Below are 17249 nucleotides of genomic sequence, written 5' to 3'. Positions count from 1 at the left end.
CATCCCTAAAATAGTTCCAGACTTTACGTTTTGCACAACATATTTCTTAATACTGAGTTAATTGGAGGGTTGTTATTTAGTGACAGTTCAATGTCTACCTGGCATGGTAATCTTGGTTGCACAGATTCATCAATAGAAATCTTTCAAATGTGGTATGTCTATACCTCCTTCCTCCTTTGTACCATTTGGAAGAAAAAAATCATCCAGGTCAGGAGACTTATGAAAACCGTGTTTTATTGTCATATTATAATATGACAATAAAACAGACTCCTGACCTGGATGATTTTTTACATATACATGAAATTTGTCCTCTGCATTTAACGCATCCTTAATTATTAAGGAGCAATGGGGTGCTGTGAATCGCCCGGGGAGCAACTGTGGGCTCAAGGACTTTCAACAGGGTGGGTACATTTCAGTTTGTTGTTCATCTTCCAAATGAGGCTATGTATTATCGTTCATAATAATTTGGAAATGCCATTTGTATTTATCATGTTGATATAAAAAGGTTTTAGAGCCTAGGTCCTTCATTTGGTTCAAATGGAACTATATGAAATAATAAAACAGCTGTCCCGTGGCCAGATTTGAATAATACACTTTGTAAAAAAACATTCTTCTTCAACTTTTCATGTTCAGTAGAGTTAAGTTGCGTTTCCTTTAATGAAACAATGTGTGCATTATCTTTTTTCATTTAAATGTTCCTTACAGTCTTTTGCTTCCAATATCAAGGCGTGTTCTAAATAAGGAGATCAAGATATTACAGCGCCAACAAAAGAGATATTCTATTCTTGTTGTTTTCCATACATACTGGAAGCAATAAGAAAGGTTTGGTGAAGCACAGTGTTTCTACCTGCAGTGAGGTTGACCATGGAGGCGGTGCCTGCTGTGATGGCATCCACCTGGGAGTGGATTTCATGTTTGGACTCATCCATCTTGTTTTTACGCCAGGCTTGGGATGCCTTGAACAAAGAAAAAGGTCCTATGGTCGCAAAAATCTAGATCTCATACTCATACTCATACTACATTAGCACTCAAACCAATCCACCGAGAACAAAGGAAAGTTCAATCTTACAGCATCGGTTCCCAGTGGAGGCAGGGTATCAAAGTCATCCAGAGAGGCCTGGGCAGCCTGGACAGCCTGCATACTGCAGTTGATGGTTCCAGTCAGGGCTTGCTGGGCTGAAGTCTGTGGACATATAAAACCATGTGTTACTTTCTGATTTCTCTAGTCTGTCTGTGGCTCTCAGCTCCAAGCTCATTGGTTCCTACTGAACATGTAGACTCTTAAAAACACCTCACAAATATATAGTTTCTGTTTTGTATGTTGAATGTGGGGCTGAGTCTAAATAAACTACAGTGTGTGTGTGTTGATAGTGATGAAGGAACATGTCACCAGAGCAACAGTGAGGCTCATTGATGTGTTTAATGGGGCATGAAGTCAGAACTCATTTGAAAAATATATTACGCCTGGCAAAGTGACATCTTCCATTGAAGAGTTATTACAGAGCTGTCCAACATTGTCTGTTATGAAAGTTGTCAGTTCACCGCACATAGTATGCAATTTTGTTACTATTGGTTTCATACTAAGGTTTCAGACACACTAACAAATCTCAAATGATTTATATTTGTTGAGTTAAAACCTTTCGTGATATTTGTTTTACCAGTGGGGGCATGTGTCCTCTGTGCATCTGTCCACTGGTGATATGCTGCTTGGCCTGAGGCATGGAGCCCATCTGGAAGCTCTCTGGACCTCCAGCTCCTGAGCGCATGATGGCCGGCAGGGCCACTGAGCCTGTCTCCACTTTGCCTACCTTGTTGAACTGCTGCTGCAGCACTGTGGACCTGGAGTGATAGAGAGAAGAGAAAGAAATCAAGAAAAGAAAAGGAGAACTCACTTCACTGTTAAAGGGTTTCTTTCAGGAGAATTGGGGAGCAGAGGTAGTTGCTCAAGCACCCACCAACTCCTGTAAGCACACACAATCATAGCATGCGAGATCAGAAACACAAACTTTTTGGGTGACACAGAGTCTTCCAGCATGGTTGACTCTTCATCTCCCTCCAGGCCAAAGTGGTCTTTGCTCTTTTTCTGTCGAAAGCAAGTAAAGACTTCAGTGGACACACTAGACCATACAAAATGTCATTTTAAAAGACTTTTGATTTAAGAAAGGTTGGACAGCCAGTCTAATAAACCTGAATGGTACATCTGAGACACCGGGCTCATAACACAACGCATATTTATATGAACAGTGGTCAATAAACAAATGTAAGCAATTTAACCTCCATATTTAGAAGTTTGAGGGGGGTATTAAACAAAGTCTCTATTAGGGCTGGAGATCCAAAACACACTCACTAAACAGTCATTGCTATTCTTTATCACTGAATATAAACCTGTGTAAAATGGATCAAAAGACAGAATATGAGTATAGATTTTCAATATATTCTAAATATAAAAAACTATTTAAATTAGCAACAAAGCTCCTAGATACCCTTTTACGTAATATAATTTTTTTTAAATAAAGAAATTCAACTTTAGCAGACTAAGTGAGAAAAGTCAAAATAGTAACCCTCAACTAATACGTGTGACCATAATGTTAATGTTGGTCTCAGAACAATGATGACTGTTACCTTTTTAAGGATGATGTCGATGTAACCGGCAATGAGCTGCGCTATCTGCTCTCCCTCAGTGGTCTGCACAGAGTAGTAACCATCCTGGTAGTCTCCAAAGTCCTAAAAGCAGAAAAAGGACAACCTGGGATGAAAAGATTAACACATGCAAGCAGTTCATTCTCATTAGTCTTTAACATTTCCATTGTTTCACTCACTTGCATCTTTTTCCTCCCATGTAAGATGGCAGAAAGAGATGCAAAGAAAAGTCATTGTGAGCTATGACAGCTGGATCACAGCTTTATCAATGCTGGGTCAAAGCTGGAGTAATGCGGGATCAATGTTGGGTCACAGCTGGATCAATGCTGGGTCACAGTTGGATCAATCCCGGGTAACCGTTGGATCAATGCTGGGTCACAGCTGGATCAATGCTGGGTCACAGTTGGATCAATCCCGGGTAACCGTTGGATCAATGCTGGGTCACAGCTGGATCAATGCTGGGTCACAGTTGGATCAATCCCGGGTAACCGTTGGATCAATGCTGGGTCAATGTCGGATAAATGCTCGGTCACAGCTGGCTCAATGCAGAATCAATGCTGGATCAATGTTGGATCAATGCTGGGTCACAGCTGGATCAATGTTGGATCAATGCTGGGTAACAGTTGGATGAATGCTCGGTCACAGCTGGATCACTGTTGGATAACAGCTGGCTCAATGGAGAAGCAATGCTGAATCAATGCTGGGTCACAGTTGGATCAATCCCGGGTAACCGTTGGATCAATGCTGGGTCAATGTCGGATAAATGCTCGGTCACAGCTGGCTCAATGCAGAATCAATGCTGGATCAATGTTGGATCAATGCTGGGTCACAGCTGGATCAATGTTGGATCAATGCTGGGTAACAGTTGGATGAATGCTCGGTCACAGCTGGATCAATGCTGGGTCACAGTTGGATCAATCCCGGGTAACCGTTGGATCAATGCTGGGTCACAGCTGGATCAATGCTGGGTCACAGTTGGATCAATCCCGGGTAACCGTTGGATCAATGCTGGGTCAATGTCGGATAAATGCTCGGTCACAGCTGGCTCAATGCAGAATCAATGCTGGATCAATGTTGGATCAATGCTGGGTCACAGCTGGATCAATGTTGGATCAATGCTGGGTAACAGTTGGATGAATGCTCGGTCACAGCTGGATCACTGTTGGATAACAGCTGGCTCAATGGAGAAGCAATACTGAATCAATGCTGGGTCACAGTTGGATCAATCCCGGGTAACCGTTGGATCAATGCTGGGTCAATGTCGGATAAATGCTCGGTCACAGCTGGCTCAATGCAGAATCAATGCTGGATCAATGCTGCGTCAATGTTGGATCAATGTTGGATAAATGCTGGTTAACAGTATGGTCAATGCTGGGTCAATGTTGGATCAATGTTAGATCAATGTTGGATAACAGCTGGATCAATACAGGATTAATGTCAGTCAGCAGTGCACTCGGCTTCTGCCAATCGGCTTGTAGCTCCTTCACTTCGAGCTAAACACTCAACAAAGTCACGACTGTTTGCTGTCCTGGCTTCTCATTGGTGGAACGAGCTCCCCATTGACATCACAACAGCAGAAAGTCTCTACATCTACCGTCGCAAACTAAAAACACATCTTTTTCGACTATACCTTGAATAGGGAAGGTAGAGCCGTAGTAGCACTTTAGTAGCACTTGAATGGCTCTTACTGATAGCACTTTGTAGTTTAACTTTATTGAAGAAATTTAACTTTCTCGATTCTTGTTGTTCTGAGTTTGGACTCATGGTTTAATGCACTTATTGTAAGTCTCTTTGAAAAAAAGCGTCAGCTAAATGGCATGTAATGTAATGTAGGGCTGCAACAACAAATCGATTAAAATCGATTATTAAAATAGTTGGCAACGAATTGCATTATCGATTCGTTGTGTCGCGCGATTATTACGCCACCCAATAAGATGTTTGAGTATAAAAAAAATATATATATATTCAATTCAATTCAATTCAGTTTATTTTGTATAGCCCAATATCACAAATTACAAATTTGCCTCAGAGGGCTTTAGAATCTGTACACATACGACATCCCTGTCCCAGGACCTCACATCGAATCAGGAAAAACTCCCCAAAAATAACATATAAAAAAATATATATAAAAAGTTGAGTTGAGCGCGGAGAGGAGCGGAGCAAAAAAGAAAAGCCGGTAGAGCAAAGACCATCGGAGAGACCCGTAACGTTGTGCGAGAACTAATGGTTCTAGAGAGACAAGCCACGCCGCCATGCCGCCCCCCCCCCCCCCCCCCCCGCCTGTATGCTGCTGCTCCGGCAGCGCTGGAAGTGGAAGTTATTGAGACGGAGTCGGTGAAATTCCTCGAGCTGTGTGAGCCTACGGGTGATGTTATGAACCCAAACACCAGGGCGTTAGATGTTCCGACGTTTATGGATGTCCACAACAAGTATAAAGCAGAACTAGGGGTTATTTATTCCGTGGTGAACGGCGGAAATAACTGTTTTTACGGAGACAAGCCACACACACACACCCCCTCCCCTTCTTGACCGCCTGTATGCTGCTGCTCCGGCAGTGTTGGAAGTGGAAGTTATCGAGACATTGTCGGTGAAATTCCCCGAGCTGTGTGAGGCTACGGGTGATGTTATGAACCCAAACACCAGGGCGTTAGATGTTCCGACGTTTATGGATGTCCACAACAAGTATAAAGCAGAACTAGGGGTTATCTATTCCGTGGTGAACGGCGGAAATAACTGTTTTTACGGAGACAAGCCACACACCCTTTTCCTGCGGTTTATAGACAAGTGCGTCTTATTTATGTCTAATTTCTTTTTTCTTTTAAAAATTAGCAGGTGCGGCCTGTAGATAGGTGCGCTCTATAGTCCGGAATTAACGGTACCTGTTACCTGTGCATTTTCTGGCACAGTTCTGTTGAATAAAGGGTTGGAAATTAATGCTTTTTTGTTTTTTTATCCGATTCATCGATTAATCGAACAAATAATCGACAGATTAATCGATTATTAAAATAATCGTTAGTTGCAGCGCTAATGTAATGTAATGTAATGCAGTGTGTCTCTTGTGAACTAATTACAACAGCAGGAGCAGTCAGAAGGATAAATATATGGCTCATAATTACTCTGCCCTTCTTCAAACAACTCTTAGTGGTCAGTGGTTAGCAGGTCCGTCTTTCAATCAGAGGATCGGCGGTTCGATCCCCGGCTCTGCTAGCTCTAGTCCTTGAGCAAGACACTTAACCCTGAATTTGTGTCTACGTTGTATGATTGTAAGTCGCTTTGGATAAAAGCGTCAGCTAAATCACATGTGATGTAATAATGCTGAATTAAAAAAGGTGGTTCTGGAGAAAAGGTGTTGACACCTAAACAACCCACCCACCATCCTTTCTCCCCCGCTACCTTTCACTTTATACATCTGTGGCCTTTCCCCCGTCCCGGGCACGAGCTCCAGCACCCCGGGTTGCTGATTGGCTGGAATAGGGCTAGCTTCCCGTTTACAGAGCTGTGTATGAACACCGGGGGTTTCAGAGCACACACAGAACAGACAGCTAGCAGGCCGAGAGCAGAGATTTGCTGAATCTTTTTACAAAAAAAATGTTTTGGGGATATAATCATGATGCATCTTTAAGACAGGTACATTTTGTCAACTTTGGCAAAAACAATTGCGGTAAAGAATTATGGAATATATGTCTGTCAAATCATTAATTGTCTAAGCTTCTTCTGACGATTGTGGGCTGACTGGTTACAACCTAAACACAAGTTACAACCTGGACACGTTTTTATACATCTTTCAACGGCAATCCTTTAATCCTTCTGAATCTGAATGGGTTTTCTAAATAGTCTTCACCCAGTTGTGAACATGTAGGTCTGAGGTCCTAACTAAACGTGGTTTTATTCTTCAAGCAAAAAGATTCACATCGACTTGCACATGGTATTTGAAACCATGTAGTAAGTACTGTGGGCGAGTGCATTTAGATTCCAACAGCACCACCACATTCTCTACCTAACAAGTGTTTTTGTTTTTTTATGGCATTTGCTCTCTCCGCACCTGCATGACCACACATGTCGAGCCCTACGGTTAAAGCTACGACGGGGATCACATGCAGCCACAGCGAGCTCAACGAGAACAGACGTGCTTGCGAGGGAAACTCACATCAGCCGCTCAAATCCATCATGTCATTTTCGCCCACTCCACAAGATGTGTGAACGTAGGTGAGGGCTGGAAGGTGAACCGAGTAGTAAACTTGTGATACAGCGGATGTTCCCCCCACGGGGAGCAGCTTCAGGCTCAACGTTGTGTGAACTCACCAGGGTGAAGCTCTTGGGAGAGGCGGCCCAGCGCTTGATGTTGGTCAGGTTCCACTCCTGGATCACCTCCTTGGTCTTCTCATCCACCCTCATCACGCACTCCTTGGTAATACCCAGCAGACGGGGCACCAGTTTGTTCTTGCCCTTCATTTTCTCCTGCGGGACATTCAAGGAAACTGTTAGAATGTTCTGACTACTATAAACCAGCAATGTTAATATATTTAATTTTCTAATACAAACATTTTGACAAAACACAGGTTTTAAGTGCCTGGGAATCAACATCACCGAAAACCTGACACAATCATCACACATCCTGAACCTGGTGAGAAATCTCTCAATTGGTTGTATTTCTTAGAGAAACTTAAGGCAGAATTCCTCTGAAAAGTTCTTGATATTTGATACACAGATACATATGGACATGTATACATATATGTTCGTACGGATCCCCTCGCGGTTCTTCACGCATGTGAACTGTGGATTAATGACACAGATTAACGTTAACCATCACAGTGTGAAATAAAGTTTTGCTGACGATCGTTATTATCCAATATATAATCCAATGATCAGGACATGTTTTTCTAGTCCCTGATCATGTTACAACCAAATCAGTTTAAATTGACAGGAGAGCTGGTAGCGTTAGCAGCACTGCTAACGGCTAACAAACAGAGGTTCAGTTCAGTTACATTATAATGCATTCAGGCTTTACTCAGTGAAAATGAGTATTGTGTGAAGGTGAATTATAACATTATCATGATGTGTTCACATGTAATCCAGTTGTTTAAAGCAGATATTAGAGATGAATTATGATTTTACACCTCTAAGTAGCTTATCATCACTAAAACTAAAACTGGATCCTTGTAGACAAAATGCTATAATCAAACCATAAAGGGATCTGTATCTGACAACATGGATCATCAATGATCAATAATTAGTACCAGCGGCAAAAAAAAAAAAAAAACGATCAGGGATGTAAAAGTTATAGTTGTTCCCTTTTGTCTTTTGTGCTGATCCCATCTGTGAGTCTGATCCGTGATCCGATCCGAATCATGAGAGTTATGATCTGTTACACCACTAGATGCTATTGATCACCTTAGCAACATCAGCTCTATCCCCATGTTGGAAGAGTCTAGCTACATAAACTGTATCAACTTCTGCACATAATGTGCTGTGATGTCGACCGCTACTTTGATGTGAGACGTTGAGTGGCAGCTTTCTACTCACCTTGACCAGAAAGAAAGACACTCCGTAGGTTTTTAGAGACCTGGCCAGCTTCACGTAGCTGACTTTGGCCTCAATCTCGGTCATGTTCTGACTGTTCTTGTGTGCCTGCAGAGACGAGAGACACATCAGAGGTGTAGCTCCACTCAAACCCAAATACAAGTCACCGCTCTTAGATTTCTCACGACTAATTGACGTGCTTAATTTTTTTGCTCTCCTGCATGAAACAGCATTTCCTGTTTATCAATAAGACATTGTTGTTAAATATCAGTTCAAGATAGAGCTTTGCAATATCTCTCCTGAATCTCAAAGCCTCCTTTCTACTGTTGAAGTTTCAACATTAGAAACTACAACTAAATCAGAGTGTATCTTTGAGCATTAACACTAAACAATCATTAGAACACCTCCATGTAATCTTGTCTTACCTGGAAGATCTTTTTCTCCCCTTTGTGCTTGATGTACTCTTTGGGCAGGAACTCCTTTAAACTGGGAGGAGTTCAAATAGGATCAAACTAGATTCAGGACCATTTGAAGAAGCCCACTCAAAACAAAAATGTCAAACAATAATCGATGGAACAAAAATAAAACAATAACATGTGAATAAGAAGGCAGCGCTCACTCTAAGAATCCAGGCTTGTGTTTGGTCTCGTTGTGGTCACCGAACTGAATCTGACACTGATAGCCAGCAAACTCACAGGCCTTATCAAAGGACACTGGATGAGATCCATTCAGGATGTCATCACGGGCCTGTCCCCACACACACACACACACACACATTACTTGTACGAGAACAGCATCAGTTTAAAAAAACAGAGTCAGCAGTACACCCATTGGGCCAAGTAACTTTGTGTTCATTCAACAGTTAACAGTCAAAGTGTCCCATTAAAGTCACACTCATCCTATGTACTAATTAACAAGCACATGTACAAAAGCAAGTAGGTTGAATGGTAGATACATCATGTGTCTTTTTCTTTCTAAGGAGCATTACAGCTGAATTCCATTCGTTCTTGTATTCTTCTGATTAGGTCAGAAAAAAAAAACAAGAAAAAAAAAGACTGATGTCTTTGTTAAATAGAGCAGCATTTACATCTTTCTCAGGCATCGTCACCATCACAGCCCGTGTCATACGTTTGGATTTGTTGGAGCAACGCTTTGTCCCCTATGTGGGAGGATCCCACAGTGTTGCTCTGATTGATACACAATTGAACCTGCCTATCATCATATTTCAAACACAAGGAGCCTTAATTAATTTAAAAACCCTCCAACAAAGAAGGGGAAAAAGGAAAGGGATTGCTGACCTTCAACTGAGCTTCAGAGATTTACGCACCTGTACGTAGAGCAGGTTGAGTTGGACGGGGTCTCTGGAGTCCACGTTCTGGTCCGAGTAGAAGAACTTCCTCCTCAGCAGCAACATCTCCGTCTCCTCCACACCCTGTTCCCTCAACGTCCTGCCATGGTCCAACCAGTTCACTGGGGAAAACACGCAAACTGACTCAGGAACAGCAAAGACTCGCTGGTCTTGCTCACATACAATTTGCACAACATGCAGTGTGCTGACGGTTTCAGCAACCAATCAATACAGATTAGATTTTAGCTTTGACTATTTGGAAATCATAACTTGATGGAATTTTTCTCACATGTAAAATGTTATTCAGGGGACGTTTGATTGATATATTAAGACATCCTCTGGACTATTATTCATGTTGACAACTCACACTGTACAGAGGCCAAGCAAGAAGCAAGAAACGTATTAGCCAGTTGTGTGTCACAGGAGGCGACTAGTCAAGTTGTTAGGGCAGTATTAAGAACACATTCACATCATCACGCCAAACAAAGCAAAGTCATCCAACACAAACGTGAGTGAAAACACATAATTGTTGGTCAGCTTCTGCTACAGACCATGAGGCTGGTGTTTGTCTTACACTCATCATCTGTGTGGAGCTTCTGCTTCAGCTTCTCCATCTTCTTGTCGTCTCTCAGCAGGGTCTTGTCTCTTTTTAGTGTGCCCATGGTCTCCTCCTTCTTCTCCTCCCCAATGTCCCTCACCAGTGAGTACTCATCATAGTTTGTAATGCCTGTCCAAACAAACAGGTTACCGCGTTTAATTTCAAATTCACGCTGCAGTTCACGCACACACTCAGGATTAAATTAAACACAGGCATTAACCATCCGTGACAACATTTCTTGTTGGGGAGACAATGGGCAGATTGGGAGAGTTTTTCCTGTGAGGTCCCAGTACAGAGGATGTCGTATGTGTACAGATTGAATTGTTTAATTGAATTGTACACATCATTGTTGTCCAGGTGGCGTGTGAGCGGTGCGGAGCAGAGCTGACCTATTCTAGCACAGATGGTCATGAGCATGTCACTGACGATCTTGGAGTCGTCCACCATGACTGTCTTCACTGTGCCGTCCAGCATGCGGATCTTAAGAGGCCTCTGCTTCTTCTTGTACTCAAGAGTGTCCTAACATACAGAAGAGAAAAGTCAGGAGTTCTGTGTTACTAGATGTCAAACAGCCTGATGTATTAGCGAGAAAAAAACAAAACTGATTCTGACATCGCAGTGTCTTTTTACACCCAGGTGAGAATAGTCACAAGTTGAATATGCTACTTAATTTAGCAATAGTTAGCTAGTCCAAATGCTTTAGATATAGTAGTAGTAGTAATAGTAGTATTAGTATAAAGAGCAACTCAGTATGTGTTGGTGGTACTGAATGAATGTGTCTATGTTTGAGTCCTGTGAGAAGCCTATTTTTACACTGATTGTTTTATTATTATTTTCAGTGTGGTTCTGTTTAAGAAAACATACATAGGCTACAGGAGGCTACATATACACATACAGTATCTAATATGGGCAAATAGTATTGTTGGCTTCTGACATCAGGGTGCTCATAGCATCTGCATCAGAAGCCAGATGCTGTCAGCATCTTAGGGCACTATTTTCATGGCGGCCCAGCAAACCAGCAAAATCAGTGCTCTGACATGTGATCTTTTCTAGTCATCCGACCACTTAAAGCTCTTTCACACTACTTGTCATCATTTACACCCATTCATACACTGATGGGCAGGGGCAAGGTGCCACCTGCCCATCAGGACTAACTAACATTAGTTCCTGTTCATACACCACAAGAGCAACTTGGGGTTAAGTGTCTTGCCCAAGGACCAACATAGACTAGAGGAGCTGGGGATCGTACCGCCGACCTTCTGATTGAAGCACGACCCTGCTCTACCACTGAGCCAGTCACCCCCAACAGGAACAGGTTAACAAGTAAGTCTTCGACTTTGGCACCAGGCTGATGTTATCAGTCATTCAATCCCCTCACGCCATCTGCCTCTAGCTGCAGATTATAGGAGCTGTTAGCACTGTTAGCAACACTAGCTGCCAGGTTGAAGGCCAATCACGAGTCGTATTAAATCAAAGAACACTTGCGGTAATTTGGCTTGGAGCAAAACCACACAAATAGTCTTTATTTTCAGGAGGTGGGCACAAAAAGGATGGATAGCAGGTTTGGTTTGACTAGAGAAGCTCCAGACCTCCAGGACCTCAGACCTCCAGGGCCCCAGAACTACAGGACCTCAGACCTCCAGGGACCCAGAACTACAGGACCTCAGACCTATACAAAATAGACAGAGAAGGCAGTATAATCTGGCCCTGGTGTTACCTTTGATCCACACTGTAAATTACAGAGTCCTGTCTATTTAGTAACAAACCCTGTAGTTGTTGGGGTCCACACAGACCAGAAGGTGGTTTGTACATTTTGCCATCCTTCATTGGTGCTCTGCATGGGAGGCTGCTCTGTGCTAAAAGTGAAATTGTTCAAGTGGAGTGCAGAGTGTGTGCAGTGTCTCACCCCATTCCTCAACATGTAGTAGTCCAGGGCCTTTCCTGCCTCCAGCCAGATGCCTTTCTTTGGGTCTTCATCAGACAGAAACAGCCCATAGTCATTGGCTGCAGAAGGAAACAGAAACACTGTCACTGGGCGTGTGTTTCTTGGCTTACATGCATATGTGGATATTAGGCCACTAGTGAGCTGTTATTACTATTGGTATTTGAAGTACTTGTGCTGGATGTAACTTTTAGAATACGTGCACAGCTTCCCTGTCCTTGTTAACTAGGTCAGTGGTTCTGTTTCAGCACATACATCTGCATGTCAGGTCACACTGTACAAAATGCAACCACTTGTCTCTTGAGTGTAAGACAGAAGAACTGGTCCATTTCAGTAGAAACAAGCTTTTAAATTAGTGAAAGTCAGAGGTACTGGCTCTAACACTTTGTCTTTCTAAATGTACAATGACATGGACTCTACTGCTGTTCAAACTGCTTATGTAATAATAAGACATAACTCTGCATGCTCCCTAGCTGATGCATTTGAGAGTTGCTTTGTACTAGTTCACACTCTGTTTTACTCTATCTTCCACGATCACAGTATTTAGGTAATTATTGTGTTTTGGTATCTTTGACACTTTTTGACAAATAAAGTATTTTTACTCGTTATTATTCTTAGCATGAAGATAATCACTCTTAATATTGTATGCTATCAGAGCTATCACACATTCACCCTGTATCCTCATTATCAGAATGCAGGCCAGGTTCATCATAACAAAACTTCAGTAAGTACATAAATTGTGTTCAAGCTAACAAAACAGGCATTTCAACTTTAACTTGGCAGTTAACTGTTTTATCGTGTGTGATTAAGAAAACAAATTTCAAGACTGTTTCATAGAAACAGCACTGAGATAAGGGTGTGTGTGTGTGTGTGTGTGTGTGTGAGTGTGAGTGTGAGTGTGAGTGTGAGTGTGAGTGTGAGTGTGAGCGAGTGTGAGTGTATACAAGCAGTTCTGATGAAGCCTTCTAACTGGTGTAGTGTTAGCCGTGTGGTGGGTGGGAGGAGCCAGAGCTGGAGGGAGAACTCACGCTGTCCGAGCTGTGCCTCAGGAACTCTCTCCCTGATGATCCGGCAGGCGTCGTACACCATGGTGGAGGGCTCAAACTGCATGGTCTTCACCACGTTCCCCACACCGATCTTTAAGGACAGGGCCACCATGATTGCTGCTCTGCACCTCCGTCCGACTCACACCTGCATGAGAAATAAAGCAGTTCAGACAAATCCATCATACAGCACTGTGGCCCATGCCGATGTCACATCCAACGTGTCCACATCCACAGTTCTTCACCAACTCAAAGTCTTCAACCACGCTGCACACATGATCACATAGATCCTGGTTGGCATATAATGTTAATACAGATTTATCTTGCTATTAAACACAAACCTTTTATGTCTTATTCTCCAGCCCTTCCCCGCCTGTGATGTAATAGTGAAGACAATATGGGTGTAAAGGACTGTTGTTGATCCGTGATCTATACGGATTCCCTCACGGTTCTTCACATATCTAAGAGATCAGAGCATAGAACCCTGAGATCAGAGAACCCTGAGGTCAGAGCATAGAACCCTGAGATCAGAGAGGATGGAGGTCAGAGCATAGAACCCTGAGGTCAGAGCATAGAACCATAGAAAATTACAAATGACCTCCTAATTGCATCAGATAAAGAACTCATCTCTGTACTTTGTTAGACCTTAGTGCTGCGTTCGACACCATTGATCATGACATCCTATTACAGAGACTGGATCAGTCGATTGGCATTTCAGGTACCGCACTAAGTTGGTTTATATCCTATTTGTCAGATCGATCTCAATTTGTATTTGTAAACGATGAAGCCTCAATGACCACCAACGTTAATCACGGAGTTCCACAAGGTTCTGTGCTTGGACCAATTTTATTTACCTAATATATGTTTCCTTTGGGCAACATTATCAGGAACTACTCCATAAACTTTCATTGATATTCAGATGATACTCAATTATATCTATCGATCAAACCAGAGGAGACCAACCAGCTCGCTAAAATTCAAGCATGTCTTAAAGACATAAAAACATGGATGACCTGCAACTTCCTGATGTTAAACTCAGACAAAACTGAAGTTATTTCACTCAGCAGTCCCTCCAGTTAATCCAGAATGCTGCAGCTCGTGTACTCACAAAAACTAAGAAAAGAGATCACATTACTCCTGTATTAGCTGCTCTGCGCTGGCTCCCTGTAAAATCAAGAATCACATTTAAAATTCTTCTCCTCACCTACAAAGACTTGCTTGTAGTACCATATTGCCCCACTAGAGAGCTGCGCTCACTAAATGCAGGGCTACTTGTGCTTCCTAGAAAATTAGGATGGGAGCCAGAGCCAGGCTGCTGGGGGATGTTTTGGCATACACTGAGCACCTATCTCCTCTTCCCTCTCTCCTTATGGATGAATTTACATCTCTCCATTGCACCTTATTAACTCTGCTTCCTCCCCGGAGTCTTTGTGACTTCACGTCTCATAGGGTCCATTGGACCTGGCTGTGTCTGTGGCGTCCTGCCTGGTGTGTCGGCCTCCTGCCTGGGCCCTGCTGATGCACCCCACCCCTCCCTCCTCTCTACCTCCTTCTGTTTCATGGATTGTGGAGGTCTGGATCGTGGTCCATGCCTACTACGAAATATTCATTCATTCTGTCATATTCATGTAATGCGTTTATGTAACTCTGTAATGCTGTTCATCTGTACACATGACATCTATTGCTTCTGTCCATCCAGGGAGAGGGATCCTCCTCTGTTGCTCTCCTGAAGCTTTCTTCCCTTTTTTCCCTGTGAAAGGGTTTTTTCTATTTCTTGGGAGTTTTTCCTGATCCGATGTGAGGTCCTGGCACAGGGATGTCGTACGAGTACAGATTGCAAAACCCTCTGAGGCAAATTCATAATTTGTGATATTGGGCTATATAAAATAAACTGAATTGAACCTTGAGATCAAAGCATAGAACCCTGAGATCAGAGAGGACGGAGGTCAGAGCATAGAACCCTGAGGTCAGAGCATGGAACCTTGAGGGCAGAGAATAGAACCCTGAGTTTAGAGCATAGAACTGTGAGATCAGAGCACAGAAACCAGAGGCCAGAGAACCCTGAAGTGAGAGCATAGACCCTGAGGACAGAGCATAGAACCCTGAGATCAGAGAGGACGGAGGTCAGAGCATAGAACCCTGAGGCCAGAGCATGGAACCCTGAGGTCAGAGCATATAACCTTGAGGGCAGAGAATAGAACCCTGAGGTCAGAGCATAGAACCGTGAGATCAGAGCACAGAACCTTGAAATCAGAGCAGAGAACCCTGAGGTCAGAGCATAGAACCCTGAAGACAGAGCATAGAACCTTGAGATCAGAGCATAGAACCCTGAGGTCAGAGCATTAACGTTAACCGTCAGTGTGAAATAAAGTTTTACTGACGAATGTTATCCTCCAATATTCAGTAAACCGTGTGATCAGGACATCATTTATGTTTTTCTCTGATCATGTTACATTGTAAACAGTCTAAATTGACAGGAGAGCTGGTAACTTTAGCAGCACCGCTAGAGTTACATTATGATGCGTTCAGGCTCTGTTCAGTGAAAATTAGTTCAGACTGTAGGTAAATTATAACGTGATCATGATGTGTTCACATGTAATCTAGTAGAATGTAGCTTTGGTGAGGAACATGAATAAATCCAGTTCTTTAAAGCAGATGTTTTCACATGAATATAAAATAGAGATGAATTATGACTTATTTACATCTCTAATGAGTAGAGATAATACATTAAAACTACTAATGACAAGATTTGTTTTACTCCATAAAAATACAATCTTTTATTTATTCATCATTTGAATTGTATCATTTGATGAAGAGAAAAACCTGACAAATGTTACCGTCTTCAGAGCATTAAAATTATTTTTGGGACAGTGGCAAAAAAAAAAGTCTGGATACTTGTAGACCAGCTGCAAACAAAAGGGATCTGTATCTGTTAATATGGATAATCAATTATTAGCAATCAATTAGTATCGGCAGCAAAAAAACGTGATCGTTGATATAAAAGTTGCATTTGCTTTCTTTTGTGTTGATCCGATCTGTGACTCTGATCCGTGATCCGATCCAAACCGTGAGTGGTGTGATCTGTTGCACCACTAGAAGACACACTGGTAACCAGCCCCAGTTTGAGCCTCTCCTGCACAGTCGAGGCTGCGTTAGCTTTAGCAAACCTGATAAACGCTGACAAATAAACGTTCTACGTGAACATTTATTTCTCTTTAGTGGTAATGACACACGGCCCGCTGTCTGACAGTAGCTTCTCTCAGCTACTTAGCTCCGACTAACAGCTCTACATTGAAGGGGATTCCCCCTCAGTTGAATACGTACATGCACATTATATACATTGATACAGTACATATACAAACATAAACCACTAGCTCATTCAGCGCTGCAATTTTAACAACCCGATGCAACAACTCCACTCTCATCCTTCAAATATGGCTGACTCATAACACAGCATAGAACAAGAAGATAAAAGAAAAGACAGTCACCACCACACACTTGTAGTTGGTCAGATGTGATTATGGTAATGGAGTATTGTTGTATCAGCATCTTTGGTTTTTAGCAACTTACTGTATAATATACCCTTAAAAAAGACATCTGAGACATCCAAAGGATTCTCAGAACTGAGTTTGAAATGAGAAACAGAACATAGAAAGAATTTCTATTCTAATATTGAGAAACAGTGTTGCTCAGAGTCATTTCCGGTTGCAATAATTGCAAAATCCAGATCTGGAGGGTCTGACAAGGGAGGTTGTGTATTATTTATAGGATACTTTCCGCAGGAGGAAGAAACTCAGCGGGGTGTGTCTGTAAAAGTTTTCGGAGATGACAAATGACTTGACTGCCGTGTGAAAACAGCATGCCGTGTGTTGGCATCAGAGCTGAGAGGAGTTGAATGTCACAACAACCTTTCCCCCACACACATCCTGCTGACACGGTCTCACTATCAGTTCCTCCTTCCTTTTTCTGGCTCCCCCCTGATGACAGGCGGATGTTGCTGGGAAGGGATCAGATCTCAGGATACAGCTCTCAAAATGAATGCTGGGTATTGTAGTACCAGTAACTAGAAAACAAGCAAGGAAACTGCCTTTTCCTCAGAACTGATGGTGAAGACTAACAAAAGATCCACGACAATAAAGTCAAACCCATTATCATTTC

The 17249-nt window shown here is 42.5% G+C and overlaps 1 protein-coding gene across 8 annotated transcripts in view; it reads right to left on the bottom strand.

The window, feature by feature from the left end:
• The window catches only part of tln1 (talin 1), a 73324-nt gene that overhangs the window by 41432 nt on the left and 14643 nt on the right, over positions 1-17249 (bottom strand). For 7 of the 8 annotated variants that reach the window (XM_034546838.1, XM_034546844.1, XM_034546845.1 and 4 more), the window contains exons 3-16: positions 13077-13239; positions 12013-12110; positions 10496-10625; positions 10083-10235; positions 9488-9630; positions 8780-8907; positions 8586-8646; positions 8164-8268; positions 6943-7098; positions 2623-2724; positions 2007-2083; positions 1659-1839; positions 1070-1183; positions 848-956 (exon numbers count right to left, since the gene is read on the bottom strand). In XM_034546838.1, the coding sequence (XP_034402729.1) occupies positions 848-956; positions 1070-1183; positions 1659-1839; positions 2007-2083; positions 2623-2724; positions 6943-7098; positions 8164-8268; positions 8586-8646; positions 8780-8907; positions 9488-9630; positions 10083-10235; positions 10496-10625; positions 12013-12110; positions 13077-13206 (1687 nt within the window). In that variant the 5' untranslated portion in view covers positions 13207-13239. Of the gene's footprint in view, positions 1-847; positions 957-1069; positions 1184-1658; positions 1840-2006; positions 2084-2622; positions 2730-6942; positions 7099-8163; positions 8269-8585; positions 8647-8779; positions 8908-9487; positions 9631-10082; positions 10236-10495; positions 10626-12012; positions 12111-13076; positions 13240-17249 lie in introns of those variants that run through there. The other variant, XM_034546846.1, reaches the window with a different exon arrangement.

This window comes from Cyclopterus lumpus, chromosome 12 (assembly GCF_009769545.1).
Source record: "Cyclopterus lumpus isolate fCycLum1 chromosome 12, fCycLum1.pri, whole genome shotgun sequence".
NCBI classification, from domain to species: domain Eukaryota; kingdom Metazoa; phylum Chordata; class Actinopteri; order Perciformes; family Cyclopteridae; genus Cyclopterus; species Cyclopterus lumpus.
This window is presented reverse-complemented; position numbering and strand designations above follow the sequence as displayed.